The 21,231-nt window shown below is 56.2% G+C and overlaps 1 protein-coding gene across 10 annotated transcripts; it reads left to right on the forward strand.

The window, feature by feature from the left end:
* Window positions 1–3,552: 3,552 nt before the first annotated feature.
* FHIP2B (FHF complex subunit HOOK interacting protein 2B) lies at window positions 3,553–18,725 on the forward strand. Of its 10 annotated transcripts, XR_010159430.1 has the most exons (19): window positions 3,566–3,721; window positions 4,184–4,277; window positions 8,857–8,935; window positions 10,754–10,926; window positions 11,860–11,964; window positions 12,061–12,183; window positions 12,412–12,654; window positions 12,767–12,963; window positions 13,292–13,400; window positions 13,628–13,704; window positions 14,042–14,231; window positions 14,932–15,077; window positions 15,182–15,310; window positions 15,782–15,872; window positions 16,050–16,193; window positions 16,519–16,659; window positions 16,872–16,972; window positions 17,137–17,529; window positions 18,288–18,725. XR_010159430.1 is itself a non-coding variant. In XM_063816909.1 (18 exons), exons 4-18 carry the CDS (start codon window positions 10,804–10,806, stop codon window positions 17,273–17,275), a joined length of 2,058 nt encoding a protein of 685 aa, XP_063672979.1. In that variant the 5' UTR covers window positions 3,553–3,721; window positions 4,184–4,277; window positions 8,857–8,935; window positions 10,754–10,803; the 3' UTR covers window positions 17,276–18,725. The 10 variants fall into 10 exon arrangements, 7 of the variants coding, with proteins under 7 accessions (XP_063672979.1, XP_016814689.2, XP_024200850.2 ...); XM_063816909.1 differs by having other exon boundaries at window positions 3,553–3,721; window positions 17,137–18,725; XR_002937675.3 differs by lacking the exon at window positions 4,184–4,277 and having other exon boundaries at window positions 3,560–3,721.
* The last annotated feature ends 2,506 nt before the right edge of the window (window positions 18,726–21,231 follow it).

The raw sequence follows: 21,231 nt of genomic DNA on the forward strand, positions 1-21,231 counted from the left end.
CCAGCTATTTGGGAGGCTGAGGCAGGAGAATGGCGTGAACCCAGGAGGCAGAGCTTGCAGTGAACCAAGATTGTACCACTGCACTCCAGCCTGGGTGACAGAGCGAGACTCCTCAAAAAAAAAAAAAAAAAAAAAAAAAGAATACATAAAACTCAGTTTACCGTGAAATCATCTTCAACTCTTCATTTAAGCTGATAGGAGAGGCTTTTTTCAAAGGTCTTCCCCTAAATGGGCTAACCTGGCCTCAGAATTTAATAAAACTTCATGGTCTCTGATATTTCTGGACTATAACACATGTAGTGTGTACACTGACTTTTATTAGAGTTTTTAAAATAACATGTAAAAAGTTAAGTCGAATAAAAGGTTATGAACTCCTGATGTACTTTCATTATCCCCTAGAGTCCTCTGAGACATGCTGAAGGGAAGCAAGCTGATTTGACCTATCCAGCCTGGGTCCTTTACCTGTGAGGAGGTGGGCCTAGAAATCTGCAGAGACTGAATTGAACTCCCACCTGTCAGAGAACTGAGGTCCCAATCAATTCTCACTCAGCCTGGGCTTGGCTGAACCCTGGCCCTCCTCAGGGCCTAAGGCCCAGACACTGGCCACCCTGGCTCAGAGTCTGGACTGCAGGCTCCACACCACAGCACAGAGCCCACTCTGGGCAGGTCAGCATTTCCTGTGCCTCAGCCCCACTGGGGAATGGGTCCTAAAAGGTGAGGCAGGTCCTATGAAGCCCGAGACCCCAAAACTCTAGGTTCTATAATTCTGACAGGGGCTATTCTTCCTTCCCGAGGGAAACTGATTCCTTTCCCTCTCGTCATATTGAGAGGTGACAGCGTGCTGGCAGTCCTCACAGCGCTCTCGGCGCCTCCTCTGCCTGGGCTCCCACTTTGGCGGCACTTGAGGAGCCCTTCAGCCCACCGCTGCACTTTGGGAGCCCCTTTCTGGGCTGGCCAAGGCCGGAGCTGGCTCCCTCAGCTTGTAGGGAGGTGTGGAGAGAAAGGCACGAACGGGAACCGGGGCTGCGCGCGGCGCTTGCGGGCCAGCTGGAGTTCCGGGTGGGCTTGGGCTTGGCGGGCCCCGCACTCGGAGCAGCCGGCCGGCCCTGCCGGCCCCGGGCAATGAGGGGCTTAGCACCCGGGCCAGCGGCTGCGGAGGGTGTACTGGGTCCCCCAGCAGTGCCAGCCCACCGGCGCTGCGCTCGATTTCTCACCGGGCCTTAGCTGCCTTCCAGCGGGGCAGCGCTCGGGACCTGCAGCCCGCCTATACCTGAGCCTCCCACCCGCTCCGTGGGCTCCTGTGCGGCCGGAGCCTCCCCGATGAGCGCCCCCCCCCTGCTCCAGGGCGCCCAGTCCCATCGACCACCCAAGGGCTGAGGAGTGCGGGCGCATGGCGCGGGAGCACGGCGAGGGACTGGCAGGCAGCTCCACCTGCAACCCCGGTGCGGGATCCACTAGGTGAAGCCAGCTGGGCTCCTGAGTCTGGTGGGGACGTGGAGAACCTTTATGTCTAGCCCAGGGATTGTAAATACACCAATGGGCACTCTGTATCTAGCTCAAGGTTTGTAAACACACCAATCAGCACCGTGTGTCTAGCTCAGGGTTTGTGAGTGCACCAGTCGACACTCTGTGTCTAGCTGCTCTGGTGGGGCCTTGGAGAACCTTTGTGTCGACACTCTGTATCTAGTTAATCTGATGGGGACGTGGAGAACCTTTGTGTCTAGCTCAGGGATTGTAAACGCACCAATCAGCGTCCTGTCAAAACAGACCACTGGGCTCTACCAATCAGCAGGATGAGGGTGGGGCCAGATAAGAGAATAAAAGCAGGCTGCCCAAGCTAGCAGTGGCAACTGGCTTGGGTTCCTTTCTACACTGTGGAATTTTTTTTTCTTTCACTCTTTACAATAAGTTGCTGCTGCTCGTTCTTTGGGTTTCCCACTGCTTTTATGAGCTGTAACACTGACGGTGTGCAGCTTCACTCCTGAAGTCAGCGAGACCACGAACCCAACGGGCGGAACTAAAAACTCCAGACGCGCCGCCTTAAGAGCTGTAGCACTCACCGCGAGGGTCTGCAGCTTCACCCCTGAGCCAGTGAGACCATCGAACCCACTAGAAGGAAGAAAGTCCGAACACATCCAAACATCAGAGCAAACTCCAGACGTGCCACCTTAAGAGTTGTAACACTCCCTGCAAGGGTCTACAGCTTCATTCTTGAAGTCAGTGAGACCAATGAACCCACCAATTCCGGACACAATATGATGTCAGTGATGAGCAGGGACACTGGTTTTTGTTTCTTAGACACTATCTTGCTGTCACCCAGTCTGGACTGCAGGGGCACGATCATAGCTCATTGCAGCCTCGAACTCCTGGGTTCAAGTGATTCTCCTCCCACCTCAGTCTCCCGAGCAGCTTGGCCTACAGGCACATGCCACCACACCTGGTTATTTTTTATTTTTATTTTTTGTCAAGACAGGATCTTCATATGTTGCCCAGGCTGGTTAACAGCCTTGGCCTCCTAAAGTGCTAGGATTTCAGGCTTGAGCCACCACACGCAGCTGCAGACTTTTTTTTTTTTTTTTTTTTGAGACGGTCTCACTCTGTTGCCCGGGCTGAGTGCACTGGCACGATCTTGGCTCACTGCAACCTCTGCCTCTCGGGTTCAAGTGATTCTCCCACCTTAGCCTCCACATACCACCACGCTTGGCTAATTTTTTTGTATTTTTAGTAGAGACGGGTTTTCACCATGTTGGCCAGGCTGGTCTCAAACTCCTGGCCTCAAGTGATCAAACCGCCTTGGCCTCCCAAAGTGCTGGGATTACAGGTGTGAGCCACCGCCCACAGCCCATAAACACTTTCTGATAGCCGTGTCAAAAAAGTAAAAAGCAACACGTGAAGTTAATTTTAACAATATACGTTATTTAACCCAACACACCTAATAGTCATTCAATATGTAATCAATATAAGCCATGGTTGTTGCAGTTTCACATTCTTTCCTTTCTTACTGTATCTTCCAAATCGGGGTGTGCTTGGCACGGCACATCTTGGTTGAGACCAGCACATTTCAGGAGCTCATCAGCCCATGTGCCTGGGGCTGACTGAGACTTCAATTCAGGAGGAATTGTAATTTCTCTTCGAAAACACCTCCCTTAGCTCCCGCCTTAATCCCAGCTACTCAGGAGGCCCTGGCGGGAGGGTCGCTTGAGGCCAGGAGCTGGAGATCAGCCTAGGCAGCACAGTGAGACCTCCCCTCCCAGAAAAAAAAAAAAAAAACAATTGGCCAGGCGTGGTGGCGCGCGCCTGTGGACCCAGCTACTCTGGAGGCCGGGGTTGGAGGATCGCATGAGTCTAGGAGTTGGAGGCTGCAATGAGCAGAGATCGCGCCACTACACTCCAGCCTGGGCGACCAAGCGAGACCCTGTCTCGGAAGAAAGGAAAGAAAAAAAAAAAAAAAACACCTCCCAGCCAACTCTCAGGGCCCACCGCTGGCGGTTCCCAGCCCGACGGGGCGCCCCCAGCCGGGGTTAGCCAGCGCCACGCAGCTGGGCCGGGAAGGGGCGGAGCGGCCGGGCCCCGCCTCCCTCGTCGCGCCGGGGCCGCCGGGGCCACGGGGCTGCCTCCTCCGCCTAGAGCGCTGCCGCCGCCGCTTTCGCCCGGGAGCCGGGGGCCGGGCGCCATCATGCTGAGCCGGCTCGGGGCGCTGCTGCAGGAAGCCGTGGGGGCGGTGAGGCCGGCAGGGCCGGGCCGGGCCGCCGGGAGTCGCGGGCCTAGGCCGGGCTGGGCGGGCGCGGAGCCGGGCGCGGCCCGCAGGAGGGCGGGCGGGCGCGGGCCCCCTCGGGCAGGGACCCCCGGGCCGCGGCGCCCCTTCCTCGGCCTCCCCGGCCGCGCCCCGCTTCCCCTCGCTCTTCCCAGTCCCGCTCCCAGACTCCTCCCGACCGCCCCACCTCCCCGGCCTGCTCCCGCGTCGCTTCCTGTCTGTGCGTCCTGGCCCCGGAGTGTCTCCCAATTCCTGAACTCGCCTCCGCCGGGACGCTCCCTGTCACCGCTTGGGGTGTTTCCTGCCCCCCGGGGCCCTAGGCCGCCTCCCCCCAGTCCCGGTGGGCCTGCCTCCTTCCTCCGCTCCACCCCACCGCCTTGCCTGGGCTTGAAAAAATCGCCGTCCCTTCCCCTCGGTCTGATCTCCCAGACAACTCCAGGACCTTGTTGGGGTGCAGGACGCCCTTCCCGTCACCCCGGGACGTGGGAAGTGCAGGCCCTGCCGGTCCAAGTCCCCACGAAGGGTAAAGACCCGGGGCAGGCTGGTGGGCCCCCAGCCGGGGAAATCGCCTTCTATTGGGTGCAGATGTTTCCAGCGTGGCTGTGACCCCTCACAAGCCAAATTGACTTTGAGTTAGGGACAGGCCTTCCGTGGTGGGGCCTGGGTGGCCCTGTGCGGGGAGGAGAGTCCATTGATGTTTCACGTGCCGTCAGAGTTTGTGTTTTTGCCATTTTTTGTTGGGGCTGCGGGCTGGCAGGCAGCCTACTACTAGGGTTCGTTCAGCAAGATGTAGCGCTGTGTAGGAAGGGTGGGGGTATTCCCGGTAGGGTGGGGGGGTGCCCGCTGTTGAAAGTAACCCTGCCAAGAAGCTGTCTGTAAAGTCAGCAATACTTCTGCCTCCTAGTATAAATCTTCCCCCAATTGATGAGTTGAGTATCGGATTTTCTTAGGAGAGAGAGTCTTGGGTTTCACCCTCCTTCCTCCCCACCACCTCCTCCCCAACCCTCATGGGAGCTCCTGTTGAAAGACGTTTGCCTTAGGCAAAGTTGGGAAGAAAGTCAGAAACTATGACTTCCTCCACCTTCCCAGCCCTGCTGTTGACCCAGGGCCAGGGCCTTGGGGCATCCAGGTAGAGAGGGTTCCAAAATGATTTTTCCTCCCCTTCCCCCATCCCCAGTCAAAACAGCTGTGATCTTCAAAAGTGATCTGATAAACCAATTCATACCTCTGGGGAACACTCCATTTACAGGAGGTGAGACAGGCCAGACAGTTCCTCAGTCCTGAGGAGTGAATTTCTTTCTTTTTCTTTTCTTTTTATTATTTATTTATTTATTTCTGAGCCCAGGCTAGACGACAGTGGTGCGATCTCCGCTCATTGCAGCCTCCACCTCCTGGGCTCAAGCAATCCTCCCACCTCAGCCTCCTGAGTAGCTGGGACTACAGGCATGCGGCACCACGCCAGGCTGATTTTTGTATTTTTTGTAGAGACAGGGTTTCAACATGTTGCCCAGGCTGGTCTTGAACTCCTGGCCTCAAGCGATCCTTAGCCTCCCAAAGTGGTGGGATGACAGGCATGAGCCACCGCACCCGGCTAGGAGTCAAATTCTAAGGCTTCCAATGACGGAAGTACAGGCATCAGTGGCAGGAGATTTTGGCAGTGGAGGGAGATCTTTTTAGGCAGGTGATCTTCCGGGCCCTTTAGTATTGACCATATAGGCTATGTCCGGGCGGTGTGGTTGGCCCTACAGGGAGACGGGAATTCCTCTTTTGTGCTCTACCCTCAGGTCGCCAGTCTAGGTCTTTCCCAAGCCTTGGTCACCAAGTGTGATCCTAGTAAGTCAACTGATTACTCATTGAGTAGGAAGACTGCTCCTCCCCGCCCTCTTCTGATCTAACAGATTAGGAATCATTACAGCCTTTTTTTTTTTTTTTTTTTAAGATGGAGTCTTCCACTGTCACCCGGGCTGGAGTGCAGTGGGGCGATCTCAGCTGACTGCAGTCTCCACCTCAATTGGTTCTCCTGCCTCAGCCACCTGAGTAGCTGGGACTACAGGGCTGTGCCACCACGCCCAGCTAATATTTGTAATTTTAGTAGAGATGAGGTTTCGCCATGTTGGCCAGGCTGGTCTCGAACTCCTGACCTTAAGTGATCCACCTGCCTTGGCCTCCCAAAGTGCTAGGATTACAGGTGTGAGCCACCACCATGTCTGGCCACTAATAATATCTTTAAAGAGAAATTGTTGGGTCTAGTGCCTTTGGTTTGGAGTTATCATAGCTGGTGGTGGAGTCAGGTAAAGATCACACACCTGTGTCACCAGCTCTCTAATGGCCTGTGCTGGTTAACCTGCCTCTCCCGTGTCTCCTGCCGTACTGGAGTATTCTTTTTGGTTAAAGCCCAGCTCAAGGTTTTCAAAGACTATAAGCCAATTTTGAGGCTAAAGGAGACCCCATCACAGAAATTATGAGATAATTGTAGGGCTGGTGAAGGGCCAGAGGACTTTCTAAAACAAGGAACTAGGGAAAGAATGTCTCCAGGAGTTTCCTGAGATATCTGGTAAATATTCATGGGTATTCACTATGTGCTGAGCCCATTGAGGGCAGGCTAGCTGTAAAACACAGAACCCTGGCTCTCAGGGAGCTCATCGTCTAGCAGAAGAGATGACTGCTCAGCACAGCAGGCACTGTCACATAGAATGTAGTGAGATGCGGTCACTGCACAGGGATGGAATATTTGGAATAACTGTGGGTGGTGCTACTTTTGAGAAGGGTTGCAGCCCCTACCAACTAGCTTTGAAAGAAGACAAGATGCCCTGCGGACCGAGGGGAGTTTCCAGTTCTGTGAATGTCATCCCTCCCTCCCCATGTTGCAGTGGCCTTCTAAGCATATTCTTCCTGCCTTTACCTCCTCTCCCAAGGCCAACTGCCAGATGAGTCTTCCGAAAACACTGCTCAGAAGGTGCCAATGGCCGGGTGTGGTGGCTCATGCCTGTAATCCCAGCATGAGGCCCAGGTGGGCGGACCACTTGAGGTCAGGAGTTTGAGACCAGCCTGGCCAACATGGTGAAACCCCGTCTCTACTAAAAATACAAAAATCAGCCAGGCGTGGTGGCACACGTCTGTAATCCCAGCAACTTGGGAGGCAGGAGAATCACTTGAACCCAGGAAGCGGAGGTTACAGTGAGCTGAGATGGTGCCACTGCACTCTAGCCTGGGTGACGGTGAGACTCTTTTTTTTTTTTTTTTTTGAGACTCTGTCTCAAAAGAAAAAAAAAAAAGTTGTCATTGACCTGCTCCCTGCTGCCTGCAAAAAATGACTGAGACTTCTTGGCTTGGCATTAGAGACTCCGAAGTCTTGCCAGCCCACCCCTTCCCCAGGCACACTTTGCTGCAGAGTTCCTTCTGCAGGGACTGTCTTCCTTCTCTTGTTGATATTGACCTGGTTCTTCAAGTTTTAGTTGAGATGTGATCTTGGTAAAGCCTTCCCTGTTCCAGCCTGTTAGAAGTTACCCCTGTTTTTCTGAGAGGTCACTACTTTCCACCTCTCCTGCGGCCTCACACTACTTCCCTGTAGCTTCGTTATTCAATGCGGTTTTATATCGTCTTCTCCATGACACATTTCTTGAGGACTAGGTGTTAGTCATCCTCATGTTGCTTGTGGCATCTAGCATAGTGTCTTGTACATAGTGGGCACTTAGAATGAACAAATGATTTCATGAGTGGCTACTCAGCTCTGTGGTGCAGTAAAGTGTGAGGTCAGAGAGGTGTGGGCAGGCAGGGACACTGGAGAGGGCTTGGTGGAGCTGCTGGGGACTGAACCTCACTGGAGACTTTCACGATCCAGATAGTTAGTGGGATACAGAGCACCTTGGGCAGAGGAGTGGCCCCAGCAAAGACCTAGAGGCAGAAATGCACAGCTGTGGGGAGGGATGATTAGAATTCTTTTTTTCCTGAAAACATTTACTCTGCAAGAAAAGCGAAGGAATGGTGTTGTTGTTGTTGTTGTTGTTGTTGTTAAGTTTTCAGGGAAAGTGATTGTTCTCAGTGCAAGGCCAGTATCAACCATGGTGTAGAGATGGAGAGAGCACTCATGGAAAAGGGGGAGTTTAGGGGCTTGCCCAGAGCAGAACCAGAATTTTCCAAGGCTTGATAGAAGGAGCCAGTAGAGGAGGAAACGAGAGCAGCACTGGCTAAGGAGTTGGGGTTGTGCAGGCTCAGGCTTTGGACACAAGATGAAAGCATGTAAGCATGTTATAAGGAAGGCAGGTTGTTAATATCATGCTAATGTTACCTACCCATCAGGCTGAACAGAGCCTGTGGTGGTCTTGAACAGATTTTCGTAGACTCTCAGATTGAGAGGAATGGGAAAGCTTTGTCTTTTTTTTTTTTTTTTTTTTTGAGATAGGGTCTCACCTTGTCACCTAGGCTGGAGTGCAGCGGTGCGATCACAGTTCACTGAAGCCTTGACCTCCCTGGGCTCAGGTGATCCTCGCACCCCAGCCTCCCAAGTAGCTGGGACTATAGGCACACACCACCACGTCCTGCTAGTTTTTAAATTGTTTATAGAGACAGAGTGTCATCATGTTGCCGAGGCTGGTTTAAACTCCTGGACTCGAGCCGTCTGCCCACCTTTGCCTCACAAAGTGTTGGGCTTACAGGCGTGAGCCACTGCACCTGGCCTTTGCCACATTTTCGATCTGTATCATTTTGCTTTTCTTTGGGGGACTGCGCTCCCGTGTTCCTCTATGTGCTTCTACTGTAGCGTAACCATGCTGTGTTGAAATAATCTGTGTCTGTTTCCCCCAGCAACATTCTTAGCACCTCCAGGACAGAGACAGGACAGGATTGTGACATACAGCAAGAAAACAGCATTTCCAGGAGGGAGGGGTATCTTGGGAGAAGTGCCTGTCAGGAGATCCTTGGCAAGATGACAGTGTGTCCTGGAGGAAATGTGTTATTCCTCCCTTTGAAAGCCAGGGAGCAGGGTGCCTCCTCATGAGGAGGCCTAGCATGAACCTGACACTCAGAATGTCTGTTCCCATGCGGGCAGGGGCTCCCTGGCCTTTGTGGCCCCCACCGAGGTTGTGTGTCTGCCCTCTCTGCAGCGCGAGCCCAGCATTGACCTGCTGCAGGCCTTCGTGGAGCACTGGAAGGGCATCACGCACTACTACATCGAGAGCACAGGTGCGGCCTGGCCCTCCCCAGCCCAGGGACCCTGGAGGGAGCGGGGAGGAAGGAGTGTGCAGAGTGTCACCATTCAGGTGTCCTGGGAAAGGTAACCTGCCCAGTCGTTCAGAATCGGAGCCGAGTTCACGGAGACAGAGAACCAGACAGACAGAAGACCCAGAGCCCTGGGCCACTCCACTCCTGATGATTTAGCTGCTGGTCCCACTCTGACCTTTTAGAAAGAGGCTGTGTGAGGAAGGAGTAGCCTGGTTGGGGGTCTCACTGGCCTGACTCTGCAAGGAAGAGGTGGCTGCACTTCCCCCAGCTTCCAGCTCCAGACCTTCAGGCCCCAGGTGCTTGTGCCTAGGGTTTAATGATCAAAAGAAAAGAGTTTAATAAATTCCCCTTTCCCCTGAGCCAGCTTAGGGGCATTGTCCTTGTAGAGATCTGGGGTAGGAGGAGAATGAAAACCAAGGTGCGTAACATGCCTGGGTCCCTCTCTCCAAGCTGACACCCCAAAGAGCCAAAGCCTTGGCACCTGGTCCCATCAGGACCGCTCACTGAGGGGATGGCATCTGAGTGGCTGCTCTGCAGTCATGAGGCTGCCATGGGTGGATACGGACTGGTGGCCAGGTAACCATATCCTGCATCCCTCACTTTTCCCTTCCTGGAGTTCAGACTGGGGCTTGATCCCAGCCCACACCTTTCCTACAGGCTTTCTTTCCAGCCCGGGCCAGCCCAGGAAATTCAGAAATCTGCGGGACCCTCTGAGGGTTCTGCTAGACCAGGTTTCTCAATCTTGGCACAGTTGGCATTGGACCTGGAGCCTTCCCTGCGCGGGGCTGTCCTGGGCGGTGTGGGATGTGCAGCAGTAATTCTGGCCTCTACCCACTAGGTGCCAGTAGCACACCCCACCCCCGAATTGGGACAACCAGGAAGGTCTCCAGACATTGCCTCATGTTCCCTGGGGGGGAAAAGCGCACCCCTGGTTCTGAACCATCTCTTCAGGTTAAAGATCTCTTGAAGGAGAGCCTCAGTCCACCAGCTGAGTAAGATCAGATCAGAACTGGCTGAAATTCACCTGGGGCTTCCCCCATCCAGCCCTTTCATTTCCAGAATGGTCCCTAGACCAGAAGGGTTGGAAGTACGTGGGGCAGGCCGCCCTACTCAAGCTCCTGTTCCTTAAAGGAAAGCTAGGGGGTGCTCCAAGTCTAGTCCTGAAGCACCAGAACTTTCTTTAAAACACACACTGAGACTCTTGACTGCAAAAGCCCCCACTAAGTAGCTTCCCCGTCAGGGCGTTGGTACAGGGAGCAGGACTGGGTCAGACCTGAAGGTGGTGGCACAGATGTTTTTTTCTGCTTTGTGAAAAACAGAGGCTTGCCTTCTCTGAGTGTCAGTGGGGGAGGCCTCAGGAGGTTCTCTCTCAGGCAGCTGCTGGAATTACAGCTTCTAAGTTATGTGACAAGAGCCCTGAGCCCACAGTGTCCACTCAGGCCCAGAGCTGACAGCAGCCTTCTGTGGGCCCAGGACCATGTGTCCCTGTCTCTGTACCCATCCTAGGGTTTGAAGGAAACCGATGCTGCTGCCCCCTGATAAAGGGCTGGGCATGCATGCGTTCTCAGAGGACTGTGTCCTGAGCCTGGAAGGACTTTTGTCTTCTTAAATATTGAAGCATTCACTGTAAACTTCCATTTCCCCATTGCCAGCAGCTCTCTTCCCCCACCTCTTCCAGACAGGACCTCCCCTTTCTGGGCTTTGGCAGGAGAGGGTGAAGTTTTCAAGCCAGGGTGCCCCTCTTTACCCTACTCACCCTTGTTTCCCAAACATCATTAGATGAAAGCACCCCCGCCAAGAAGACAGACATTCCCTGGCGGCTGAAGCAGATGCTGGATATCCTGGTGTATGAAGAGCAGCAGCAGGCGGCCGCGGGTGAGGCAGGGCCCTGCCTGGAGTACCTGCTGCAGCACAAGATCCTGGAGACTCTCTGCACGCTGGGCAAGGCTGAGGTGGGAGGCCCTCTGTGCGCTGGGCCAGGCCGAGGTGGGAGACCCTCTGAGTGCTGGGCCAGGCTGAGGTGGGCAGTGGGCAGCCTGGGGCTCCCTGGATTCCAGGCCTTTCTGCCTATGCTCTTCCCAGTCCTGACACTGAAAGTGGCAGTTCGGGCGAGAGGAGCAAACAGGACGGGCACTGTGGCTGTCTCACTTAGAACACTCCACCATCCCAGCGCTCCTGTTCCCAGTTCACTCCACAAAGATGGGCCTGCCATGTGCCAGGCTCTGCTCTAGATGCTGGGGACACAGCAGGGATTCATACTGACAAGAGCCAGGCATGGTGATGCGCGCCTGTAGCCCCAGCTACGTGGGAGGCCGAGGTGGGTGGATTGCTTGAGCCCAGGAGATGGAGGCTGCAGTGAACTGTTACCGTGAGACCGCACTCCTGCCTAGGAGGCAGAGCAAGACACTGTCTCTTAAAAAAAGGAAAGAAAACTCGACAAGAATCCTAGTGGGAGAGGCAGGACCATCCTGTGATGGGTCAATAATGACCCAGTCATGGAGCACAGTGATGCAGGAAAAGGGGTTGTGAGTGCCAGGAAGGCCAGTTTCGAACAACGTGGCAAGGGAAGCAGGCCTGTGAGAACGGGCCCTCTGAGCCGGAACTGAGGGAGGAGTTGAGCCTGGGGCTCTCTGGGGGTGCAGTGTTCCAGGTGGGGGACACAGCTCTGACAGGCGCTCTGTCCCTGGCCTCAGTACCCCCCAGGCATGCGGCAGGCAGGGGACACGGCTCTGACAAGCGCTCTGTCCCTGGCCTCAGTACCCCCCAGGCATGCGGCAGGCAGGGGACACAGCTCTGACAGGTGCTCTGTCCCTGGCCTCAGTACCCGCCAGGCATGCGGCAGGCAGAGGACACGGCTCTGACAGGCGCTCTGTCCCTGGCCTCAGTACCCCCCAGGCATGCGGCAGCAGGTGTTCCAGTTCTTCAGCAAGGTTCTGGCGCAGGTGCAGCACCCCCTGCTGCATTACCTCAGCGTCCACAGGCCTGTGCAGGTGAGGGGCCCGGAAGCCAAGGGGTGTCTGGGCATGAGGCCCCCTCTCTCCCCTGCCACCCCTCTCCCCTCTGGTTCTGTCCTGGTGCTCTTCCAGAAACTCCTCCGACTTGGTGGGACTGCTTCCGGATCCGTTACAGAAAAGGAGGAGGTGCAGTTCACCACCGTCCTCTGCTCCAAGATCCAGCAGGACCCAGAGCTGCTCGCCTACATCCTGGAAGTGAGCACTCCGATCGGGAACAGGAGCGGGAGGGCCCGGAACCCCAGGGCAAGCCCCCTCTGCCCTCCTGAGGAGGCAGAAGCAGAGATCAGGTACCCGGGAGGCACGCAGGCAGCTTCCCCTCCAGCTCCAGGCCGACGCCCTGCTGGCAGCCCACCCTGCGGTCCCAGTGGGGGACCCTGGGAAGTGGTCCCCACCAGGCCTGGCCTCATCTCACCCTCTTTGCAGGGTAAAAAGATTGTAGGTAGGAAGAAGGCATGCGGAGAACCCACTGCCCTGCCTAAGGACACAACCAGCCACGGGGACAAGGACTGCTCCCACGATGGTGCTCCTGCCAGGCCCCAGCTGGACGGGGAGTCCTTTGGGGCCCAGGCCTTGAACAGCCACATGCCTGCTGAGACCGAGGAGCTGGACGGTGGGACCACAGAGAGCAACCTGATTACCTCCCTGCTTGGGCTGTGCCAGAGCAAGGTGCTGGCAGCAGAGATGGAGGGGGTGGGGGTGGGGGAAGGGTGGGTCGACGGCCGGGGGGTGATTTGAGGGCTCACATGCATGTCCCTGAAGTTGTATCCTCATCCCCTAGAAGAGTCGGGTGGCCTTGAAGGCCCAGGAGAACCTGCTGCTCCTGGTGAGCATGGCCTCCCCAGCAGCTGCCACCTACCTGGTACAGAGCAGCGCCTGCTGCCCTGCGATCGTCCGGCACCTTTGCCAGCTGTACCGGTCCATGCCTGTCTTCCTGGACCCCGCAGACATTGCCGCCTTAGAGGGCATCAGCTGGAGGTGGGTGCCCAGCCCGGGAAGGCTGGCCAGCATCTTCAGTTGCTGGCAGCCCTGCCTGTCTTTGGTGGCCAGCTCCCCTGGGGTTCCACGTTGCTAGGGACCCCTGCTGGCCACCCTCTCCCCAAGGCTGCAGCTGATCCCCAGGGGCCTTCTTGCCCTCCAGGGAAGTACTGCTTTTGCTGCCTCTGTCCATAAAACCCCCAAGATAACTGATTCCCAGCCACAGAGGTTCCACAGGAGAGGGGAAGGGCCCAGTTTCAGGAGACATTGAGGAAGACCTTGAAGCTCCTCCTCCACTCTCTGAGACTTCACTCCCCTCTTCCTTCAGGTTACCCAGTGCCCCGTCTGATGAGGCTTCCTTCCCTGGCAAGGAGGCCTTGGCTGCCTTCTTGGGCTGGTTTGATTACTGCGACCACCTCGTCACAGAGGCACACACGGTGAGCAGGGGCGGGCGGAGGCCGGGCTCTCACGCTGTTCCCTGTACCATCTCCATCTCGAGGACCAAGTGGAGCAGGGACATGGAAACATGGGGTCCAGGAGCTAAGCGGGGCCCCAGGCGGGCCGGGACCCTCTCCTGTGGCATCAGGCGCCACGCAAGGACACGGTTATTTCTCAGCTGGAATTGTGATGAGGGCAAAACACGTTGGCGCTCTCTGGCACCCAGGTGGTTGCGGACGCCTTGGCGAAGGCCGTGGCTGAGAACTTCTTCGTGGAGACCCTGCAGCCCCAGCTCCTGCACGTGTAAGTGTCTAGTTCCCTCAGGCATGACTGTGGTCTACAGTAAACCACCTACCCCACCCAGCCTCGTCCTGTCCCTAAGGCCAGACACCTTCTTGACCAGAATCCCATTTGTGGACCCCATTGGGTGATGTTTGCCAGGCCTGCCCCATGATGTGCACGTGGCTCTGAGCTACGTGGGCTAAACGAAGGCCTCCTACCCGTCCCTGCAGGACCTCAGCAGGGATGGGCAAGTGACCACAGACATACCAGCCAAACATGCGAGGCAAGCAGGAAGGGTTCTGCCACCCGCACTCACGTGCTGTCTGCACACACCGGGCCCGGTGCCCTCTTCCCGTAGGTCCGAGCAGAGCATCTTGACCTCCACCGCCCTCCTCACAGCCATGCTGCGCCAGCTTCGCTCCCCTGCGCTGCTGCGGGAGGCCGTGGCTTTCCTCCTGGGCACAGACCAGCAGCCTGAAGCCCCCGGGAACAACCCCCACACCCTGTATGCTCATCTCATCGGGCATTGTGACCACCTCTCTGATGAGGTACAGTGGGGGACCTCCATCTCTGTTCCTCTCACCACCCCTGCCAGAGGGATTTCCTGAACACTCTTCCCATTTCATTAGTGTTCCCAGCTGACTCCACCTTTGAGACACTGAACTGCAAAACACTGCCGAGCCACTTTTGTCACACACTAATTTTCTGTGATCATATACTTTTTTTTTTTTTTCTTTAAAGAGACAGGGTATTGCTGTATCACCCAGGCCCTGGAGTGCAGAGGTGTGATCATAACTCACTGCAGTCTCCAACTCCTGGCCTCAAGCGATCCTCTCACCTCAGCCTCCTAAAGTGCTGGGACTGCAGGCATGAGCCACTGTGCCCAGCTTATTTTTTACAGTATTTTATATTTTGCACACTTGGCTCGCTGGAAGGCTAACACCTACTACTTCGTGAGGTAGGCGAGGTTGATACTCCCATTTCTCAGACATGGAAAGTAAGGCACAGAGAAGCGAATTGGCTTGCCTGAAATTGCACATCAAATTAGTCACATACCAGGGACCACCCAGACTTCTTGATTCCTAGGCCCACACCCCCCAACTACCCCCAAAACCTGCCACCTTAGCATCCAGCCAAGGGAGGTGACTCTGCCTCAGAGGCCTTTTCTTATCTGGGTTAGCCATGCCAAGGCACCCCTGGGAGCTGGGTGGGGAAGGGGCTATCCTGCCGACCCCCTTCCTGCTCCAGATCAGCATCACCACACTCCGGCTGTTTGAGGAGCTGCTGCAGAAGCCCCACGAGGGGATCATCCGCAGCCTGGTCCTGCGCAACCTTGAGGGCCGCCCTTACGTGGCCTGGGGCTCACCAGAGCCTGAGAGCTATGAGGACACCCTGTAAGTGAAACCGGCGCCCTTTGGACTCAGCCCAGCCCTTAGCACTCGCACGCTCACTCTGTCCATTCATTCACTGGTGCCGCGCTGCTCTGCCCTGGCCACAGAGACCTGGAGGAAGACCCCTACTTCACCGACAGCTTCCTGGATTCCGGCTTTCAACCTCGCGCAAAGCCTCGCCTAGCTCCTGCTACCAGTTACGATGGCAAAACAGCAGTGACCGAGATCGTCAACAGGTGGGGAGCAAGTTAGGCAGTCTGAACCACTTGAGTTTTATTTTATTTTATTTTATTTTTTGAGATAGAGTCTTGCTCCGTCACCCAGGATGGAGTGCAGTTGTACAATCTCGGCTCACTGCAACCTCCACCTCCCGGGTTCCGGATCCAAGCGATTCCTGTGCCTCAGCCTCCCGAGTACCTGGGATTACAGACATGCACCACCACACCCAGCTAATTTTTATAGTTTTAGTAGAGACTGGGTTTCCCCATGTTGGCCAGTCTGGTCTCGAACTCCTGACCTCAGGTGATTCGCCCACCTCAGCCTCCCAAAGTGCTGGGATTACAGACATGAGCCACCGTGCCTGGCCTGAGTTTTACTCTTTCTTTGGCCACAGCCCTGGGGTCCAGTCAGGGAGGGAGATAGGGTCCCACAAGCAGGGGAGAGCAGGGTGAGCCGGGAGCGCCTCCACACCGGCTTCTATCTCTCAGTTTCCTGTGCCTGGTCCCCGAGGAAGCCAAGACCTCTGCCTTCCTGGAGGAGACAGGCTATGACACATACGTCCACGATGCTTATGGCCTGGTGAGTGGCTCCTGCTACCAGCTCCTACTTCCTGTCCTTCAGAACAGCTGGGTCATAAGCTCTGGGTTCCCCCTCTCTCATCTGCCCGAGGACCCCAGCCCATCCCTCCTGCGTGGGGCCCTGTCTGCTGGTTCCCAGTCCCCAGGCCCGCTGCCTCTACTTTCCCGCCTGTCTCAGTTCCAGGAGTGCAGCTCCCGCGTCGCCTCCTGGGGCTGGCCTCTGACCCCCACACCTTTGGACCCCCATGAGCCCGAGCGACCTTTCTTCGAGGGCCACTTCCTCCGAGTGCTGTTTGACCGCATGTCCCGGATTCTGGATCAGGTAGCTAGTGGGCCTGGGCCAGGAGAACTCCAGGCTGGTGCCTCTGGGGTCCTTCAAGAGCAGAGGTTGGCCACAGGGTTGCCTCTGCTTCGGTTCTTTGGTGCCACCCCTGTCCTTTCCCCAGGTGGGAAGCCCCGTCTCACCCCTGCTCCACACGTCCTAACACGTTCTGGCCCTCAGCCCCATGGAATCCATGACACACACACACATCACGTGAGCCTCCCACCCCCACACACGTTCACAGTGGCCAGGCACCTTGCTGGGGGAGTGCAAAAATGCTCACCAGCCCTGCCAGCCCTCGGCTCTGTCCACCATGTTCCTACAGCCATACAGCCTGAACCTGCAGGTGACCTCGGTCCTGTCCCGGCTTGCCCTCTTCCCCCACCCCCATATTCATGAGTACCTGCTGGATCCGTACATCAGCCTGGCCCCCGGCTGCAGGAGCCTATTCTCCGTGTTGGTGAGGGTGAGGACGCCTCGGCCCAAGGGAGTGTGCCTAGTGAGGTGGAGGGGACAGCAGGGAAAGGGAACGGGGCAGGTGGTTGGGGGCTGGAGGGGTGGGCACCCTTGCCAGTGCCAGGGAAAGCACAGTCTCCCATGCTCTGCATGGTGTGGCAGGGCCAGGGGACTCACTGGTGTTGCTGGCCCCATCTGAGTCCCCTGTGATTCCCGCTGTAGGTGATCGGGGACTTGATGCAGAGAATCCAGAGGGTACCCCAGTTCCCAGGCAAGCTGCTCCTGGTGCGCAAGCAGTTGACGGGCCAGGCTCCTGGGGAGCAGTGAGTACCAAGGGTGCCAGGTGAAGCCTTGGGGTGGGAGGGTGGAAAGCGCCTCTGGAGGAGAGGTGGCTGGTCACAGGGTCAAGCCTCGTGGATGCTGGGCTGTCATGCTGGGCACAGTCCTGCCCCCACCCAGCCATGCCCCCTCTGCCATCTCCCCTCAGGCTGGACCACCAGACCCTCCTCCAGGGCGTGGTGGTGCTGGAGGAGTTCTGCAAGGAGCTGGCTGCCATTGCCTTCGTCAAGTTTCCCCCACATGATCCTCGCCAGAACGTCTCCCCAGCCCCGGAAGGGCAGGTCTGAGCCAGGACCAGGGCGGTGGGAGACTCCTGTCCACACCTCTGCCCCAGAGCTGCCTCCTGCCTGGCACTGCCGCCACACTCCCCTCCTGGGATGGGGCTTCTGCTCCCGGGCTCACTCAAGGAGACTGCGGCATGTTGACCACACCAGACTGGGTTTCAGGGAATGGGCATGCCAGGTGCCAAGGAGCCAAACAGATGGCTTTCCAGGCAGCAAGGTCCTTGGGGCCTTCTTGGAGGAGCTTGGGTGACAGCCAGGTGAGCACCCAGACCCCAGACCCTCATGTGCTGTGTGCCTGGCCCCTTCTGTACTGGCCATTTGTGGCCAGGGCCAAGCCTGTGACTCAACTCCAGGGTCAAGATGGGGAGTGAGCTGATGGCTCCGAGACTGGTCAGGAGCCCAGGCCAGTGAGATGGGGCCTGGAGCCTTGTCTGTGTCACATTAGGTACCATGGGAGCTGCTGAGACCTGACATTTTGTCCCCTGCCTACATGGCTTGGCCCATGGAGAAGGAGCAGTGAATGGGATCGTCGGGGAAGCCCCTCTTCCTGCTCTGCTCCCCTGGAAACTGTTGCAAAACTCCCAGCCGCCTCATGGCAAATGCCCAAAGCATGTTCCGCACCCAGGCGGGGGCCGCTGCTAATGAGAACCTTGGTGCAGCTGCAGCCAGGAGGGGAGCGGGCCCAGGAGCCAGGCTCAGGTCCAGGTGGTTCCTCTCTGGCGCCTTCTGAACCCGTCTCAGCAGGTCCACGGCACCTGGGCAGAGGTCAGAGACCAGGGGAGGCCGGGCCTTGCCCTCCCTTCTGCCCAGGGCCCAGTGTTCTTGATAGAAGACCCTTCTGGGGAGCCAGGGAGGTCAGGGGACAGATAAGGGCAGGACGCCCCCTGACTCCAGGCCCCTGAGCCTGGCGGGAAGTGGCTGCGGCCCAGGCAGCCATTCCTGGTGGTGTTCTCCCTGCATGCCCTCTGTGGCTGGGCTGCCACCCCACCCGGCCCGAATCTGTCTTGACCTGCAGGAATACACGGGCGGCGCCAGGCATTACCTCACAGCGGGACTACACAGTTGCTGGCTTTGCTCCTGGGCAAGGAGGAGCAGGCCAGAGCCTCTTTTGCTTCCTTTTCTTGCCCATGCCGCTTCTAGAAGCCAGGCACAGGTTGCCAAGAGGTGACACGAAACAGGAGGAAACTCAGTGACCTCTGCCTCTCCCACATTCCTCCCCGCGGGGGAGGACCTCGCCACTCTGAAGAGCACCGTGCACATGTGGGTGCACAAACGTGGGTGTTGGTGTGGACGGGGCGCAGATCTCTGTGGATGAACTGCGTCTGGACTCTTAAGATTCATAAAATATTCGAGGGTTTGGGAGTCACAGACCCTCCCCTGTCCTCAGTGCACTTTGGCGTTTGCACGGTGTCTTCCCCGGACAGCACAGCAATAAATGGTGTGATTGCGTGGACACCGTGGCTCTGTTCTTGGCCAAGTTTCCCCTCCTTCTGCCCAGGACTCCACTGCTAATTCGGGCCCATCTTCCTCCCCAAGGAAGACAAATTCTTTTTCTAGCGCTGCAGCAGGGAGGTGGGGTGGGCGGTAAACAGACAGGCTCTGGCAGTGCAGATCTGCTGATCCTCAGCGCCTGCCAGGAGCCAGACTCTTGGCGGAGCCGTGCCACTTCTGCTGGGCTGACCTGCAGCCGAGAGCCTGCCTACCCCGGAGACACCATGAGGGAATGGACCACGTGGGAGCATCTGTGTGCAAGTCTCATTTGGGTGTGTTTATGCTGCGTGTTGTATGCCTGTTTTAGTCATAAAGTAGGCCTGATATTTAAAACCTTGTCTTTAAGTTCAAGGCTGCAGTGAGCTGATTGCACCACTGCACTCCAGCCTGGGCAATAGAGTAAGACCCTGTCTAAAAAAAAAATAAAAAAATAAATTTCACAGGTGTGTTCTCAGGGAAAAAGAAAAGTTAACACATAAATAAACCCTTTGTCCTCAGATGTGTGTGGAGGGGTGGGGGATCCTCTGAGGGGGGTCCCCAAGAGACTGCTGGAGGGCAGGCTGAGAACGTGGAGGAAAAGGAGCCAGATGTTGGCTCTCAACTCGTGTTGATCACTGGGTGGCTTTTTAAAATCCCAATGCCCAGTGCCCCATCACCAGTTAAATTGTTGCTGGGGGTGTGCCCAGAGCTAAAGCTCTCCAGGTGGTTGTGCATGGTGGCTCACGCCTATAATCCTAGTACCTTGGGAGGCTGAGGCGGGAGGATCACTTGAGGACAGCAGTTCAAGACCAGCCTTGGCAACACAGCGAGAACCCCATCTCTACTAAAAGCTTAAAAATGCGCCTGTGGTTCCAGCTACTTGGGAGGCTGAGGCAGGAGAATCACTTGTCACTTGAGCCTGGGAGGTCAAGGCTGCAGTGAGCCAGGATCACACCATTCCACTCCAGCCTGGGTGACAGAGCAAGACCCTGTCTGAGGGAAAAAAAAAAAAAAAACCCAGGTGACCCTAATGTGTGCCCAGGGTTGAAAACTACTAGGCTAAATAATGGGGGCAAATAGCCAAACGTCATTGCCCGGCTGACTGGATATGGGCCAGTGGGTCCCTTAGACACTGAGAGAAGTGAACTGAAACAAAAGGGTTTGGTTCCATCATTTGTGAGGTATTTGTCCTCAGAGGGTACAAGGATTCCTACCACCCTCCAGGGCCCAGAAAGGAGGGCAGCCAAGAGAGGCAGGGAGGGGGCTGGGAAAGGGGCCTTGGAGGTTATCTTGGCCCTTAGAAGGGGAGCCTGTGCAAGTGTTTCCTTGCTCAGAATCAGAAATCTCTACTGTAGAACACTTGATATATTTTATTTGTTCATTTCCTTTGATTTTTGCTTAAATTTCAGTAAAATTCTTTTTTTCCTCTTTCTTTTCTTTTTTCTTTTGAGAGAGGGTCTTGCTCTCTCACCCAGACTGGAGTGCAGTGGCCTAAGCATGGCTCACTGCAGCCTCAACCTCCTGGGCTCAAGCCATCCTCCTGCCTCAGCCTCCTGAATAGCTGGGATTTACAGGTGTGCACCACCTTGCCTGGCCTTTTTTTTTTCCCTGTAGACACAGGGTCTCACTATGTTGCCCAGGCTGGCTTCAAACTCTTGCCTTCAAGAGATCTTCCTGCCTCAGCCTCCCAAAGCACTGGGGTTAAAGGTGTGAGCCACCGTGCCTGGCCAAAGTTCTTTTTTTTTTTTTTTTTTTTTTGAGACGAAGTCTATCACCCAGGCTGGAGCTCGGCTCACTGCAACCTTTGCCTCCGGGGTTCAAGCGATTCTCCTGCCTCAGCCTCCTAAGTATCTGAGATTACAGGCATCTGCCAACATGCCCGGCTAGTTTTTTGTATTTTTAGTAGAGATGGGGTTTTGCCATGTTGGTCAGGCTGGTCTCGAACTCCCTGACCTCAAGTGATCCATCTGTGTCAGCCTACCAAAGTGTTGGGATTACAGGTGTGAGCCACTGTGCCCGGCCACTTAGCAAAAAAAAAAAAAAAAAAAAAAAAAAAATTCCTACCATGATTCAGCGAGGCTGAGGGGAAATGAAGAAAAGGTTTGGTCTGGCGTGGGCTGAAGTTGTGAAAAGGCAGAGGCAGGAGAGCCAGGGGGAGGGGTCTGCGCCAGGGAGGCTCAAGGAGAGAGCAGAGGCAGCACCTGCAGCTCCTGTCCCACTTGAAGTTCCTCTGGGGCCGCCCACTGCCCAACCCTTGGAGGGCTCAGAGCTGTGTTTCATTAGGGATGGGTCCCCTCAGAGTCACATCCCGGGCCAGCAGGCCAGCTGGAGGGAGCCCCAGGGGCCGTGCTGGACAGCAGACTGGCCCGCACTGTCAGTGCACTGGGAAAGGCATGGGTGCCTGTGGGTAACACGAGGGGAGCAGCAGCTCCTGGACAGTAGTCCCCATCACTTTCTCCCCACAGAGACGTGTAGGCAGGGAGGCAAGG

This window comes from Pan troglodytes, chromosome 7 (assembly GCF_028858775.2).
Source record: "Pan troglodytes isolate AG18354 chromosome 7, NHGRI_mPanTro3-v2.0_pri, whole genome shotgun sequence".
NCBI lineage: Eukaryota > Metazoa > Chordata > Mammalia > Primates > Hominidae > Pan > Pan troglodytes.

What these genes read in the sequence shown, in the direction of transcription:
- FHIP2B (XM_016959200.4), top strand. Translation starts at nt 3,677, where the DNA reads ATGCTGAGCCGGCTCGGGGCGCTGCTGCAGGAAGCCGTGGGGGCG. An exon ending in TGCAGGAAGCCGTGGGGGCG is followed by an intron (nt 3,722 to 8,856) that starts GTGAGGCCGGCA and finishes CCCTCTCTGCAG; the next exon opens with CGCGAGCCCAGCATTGACCT. An exon ending in TGCTCGCCTACATCCTGGAA is followed by an intron (nt 12,184 to 12,411) that starts GTGAGCACTCCG and finishes CCCTCTTTGCAG; the next exon opens with GGTAAAAAGATTGTAGGTAG.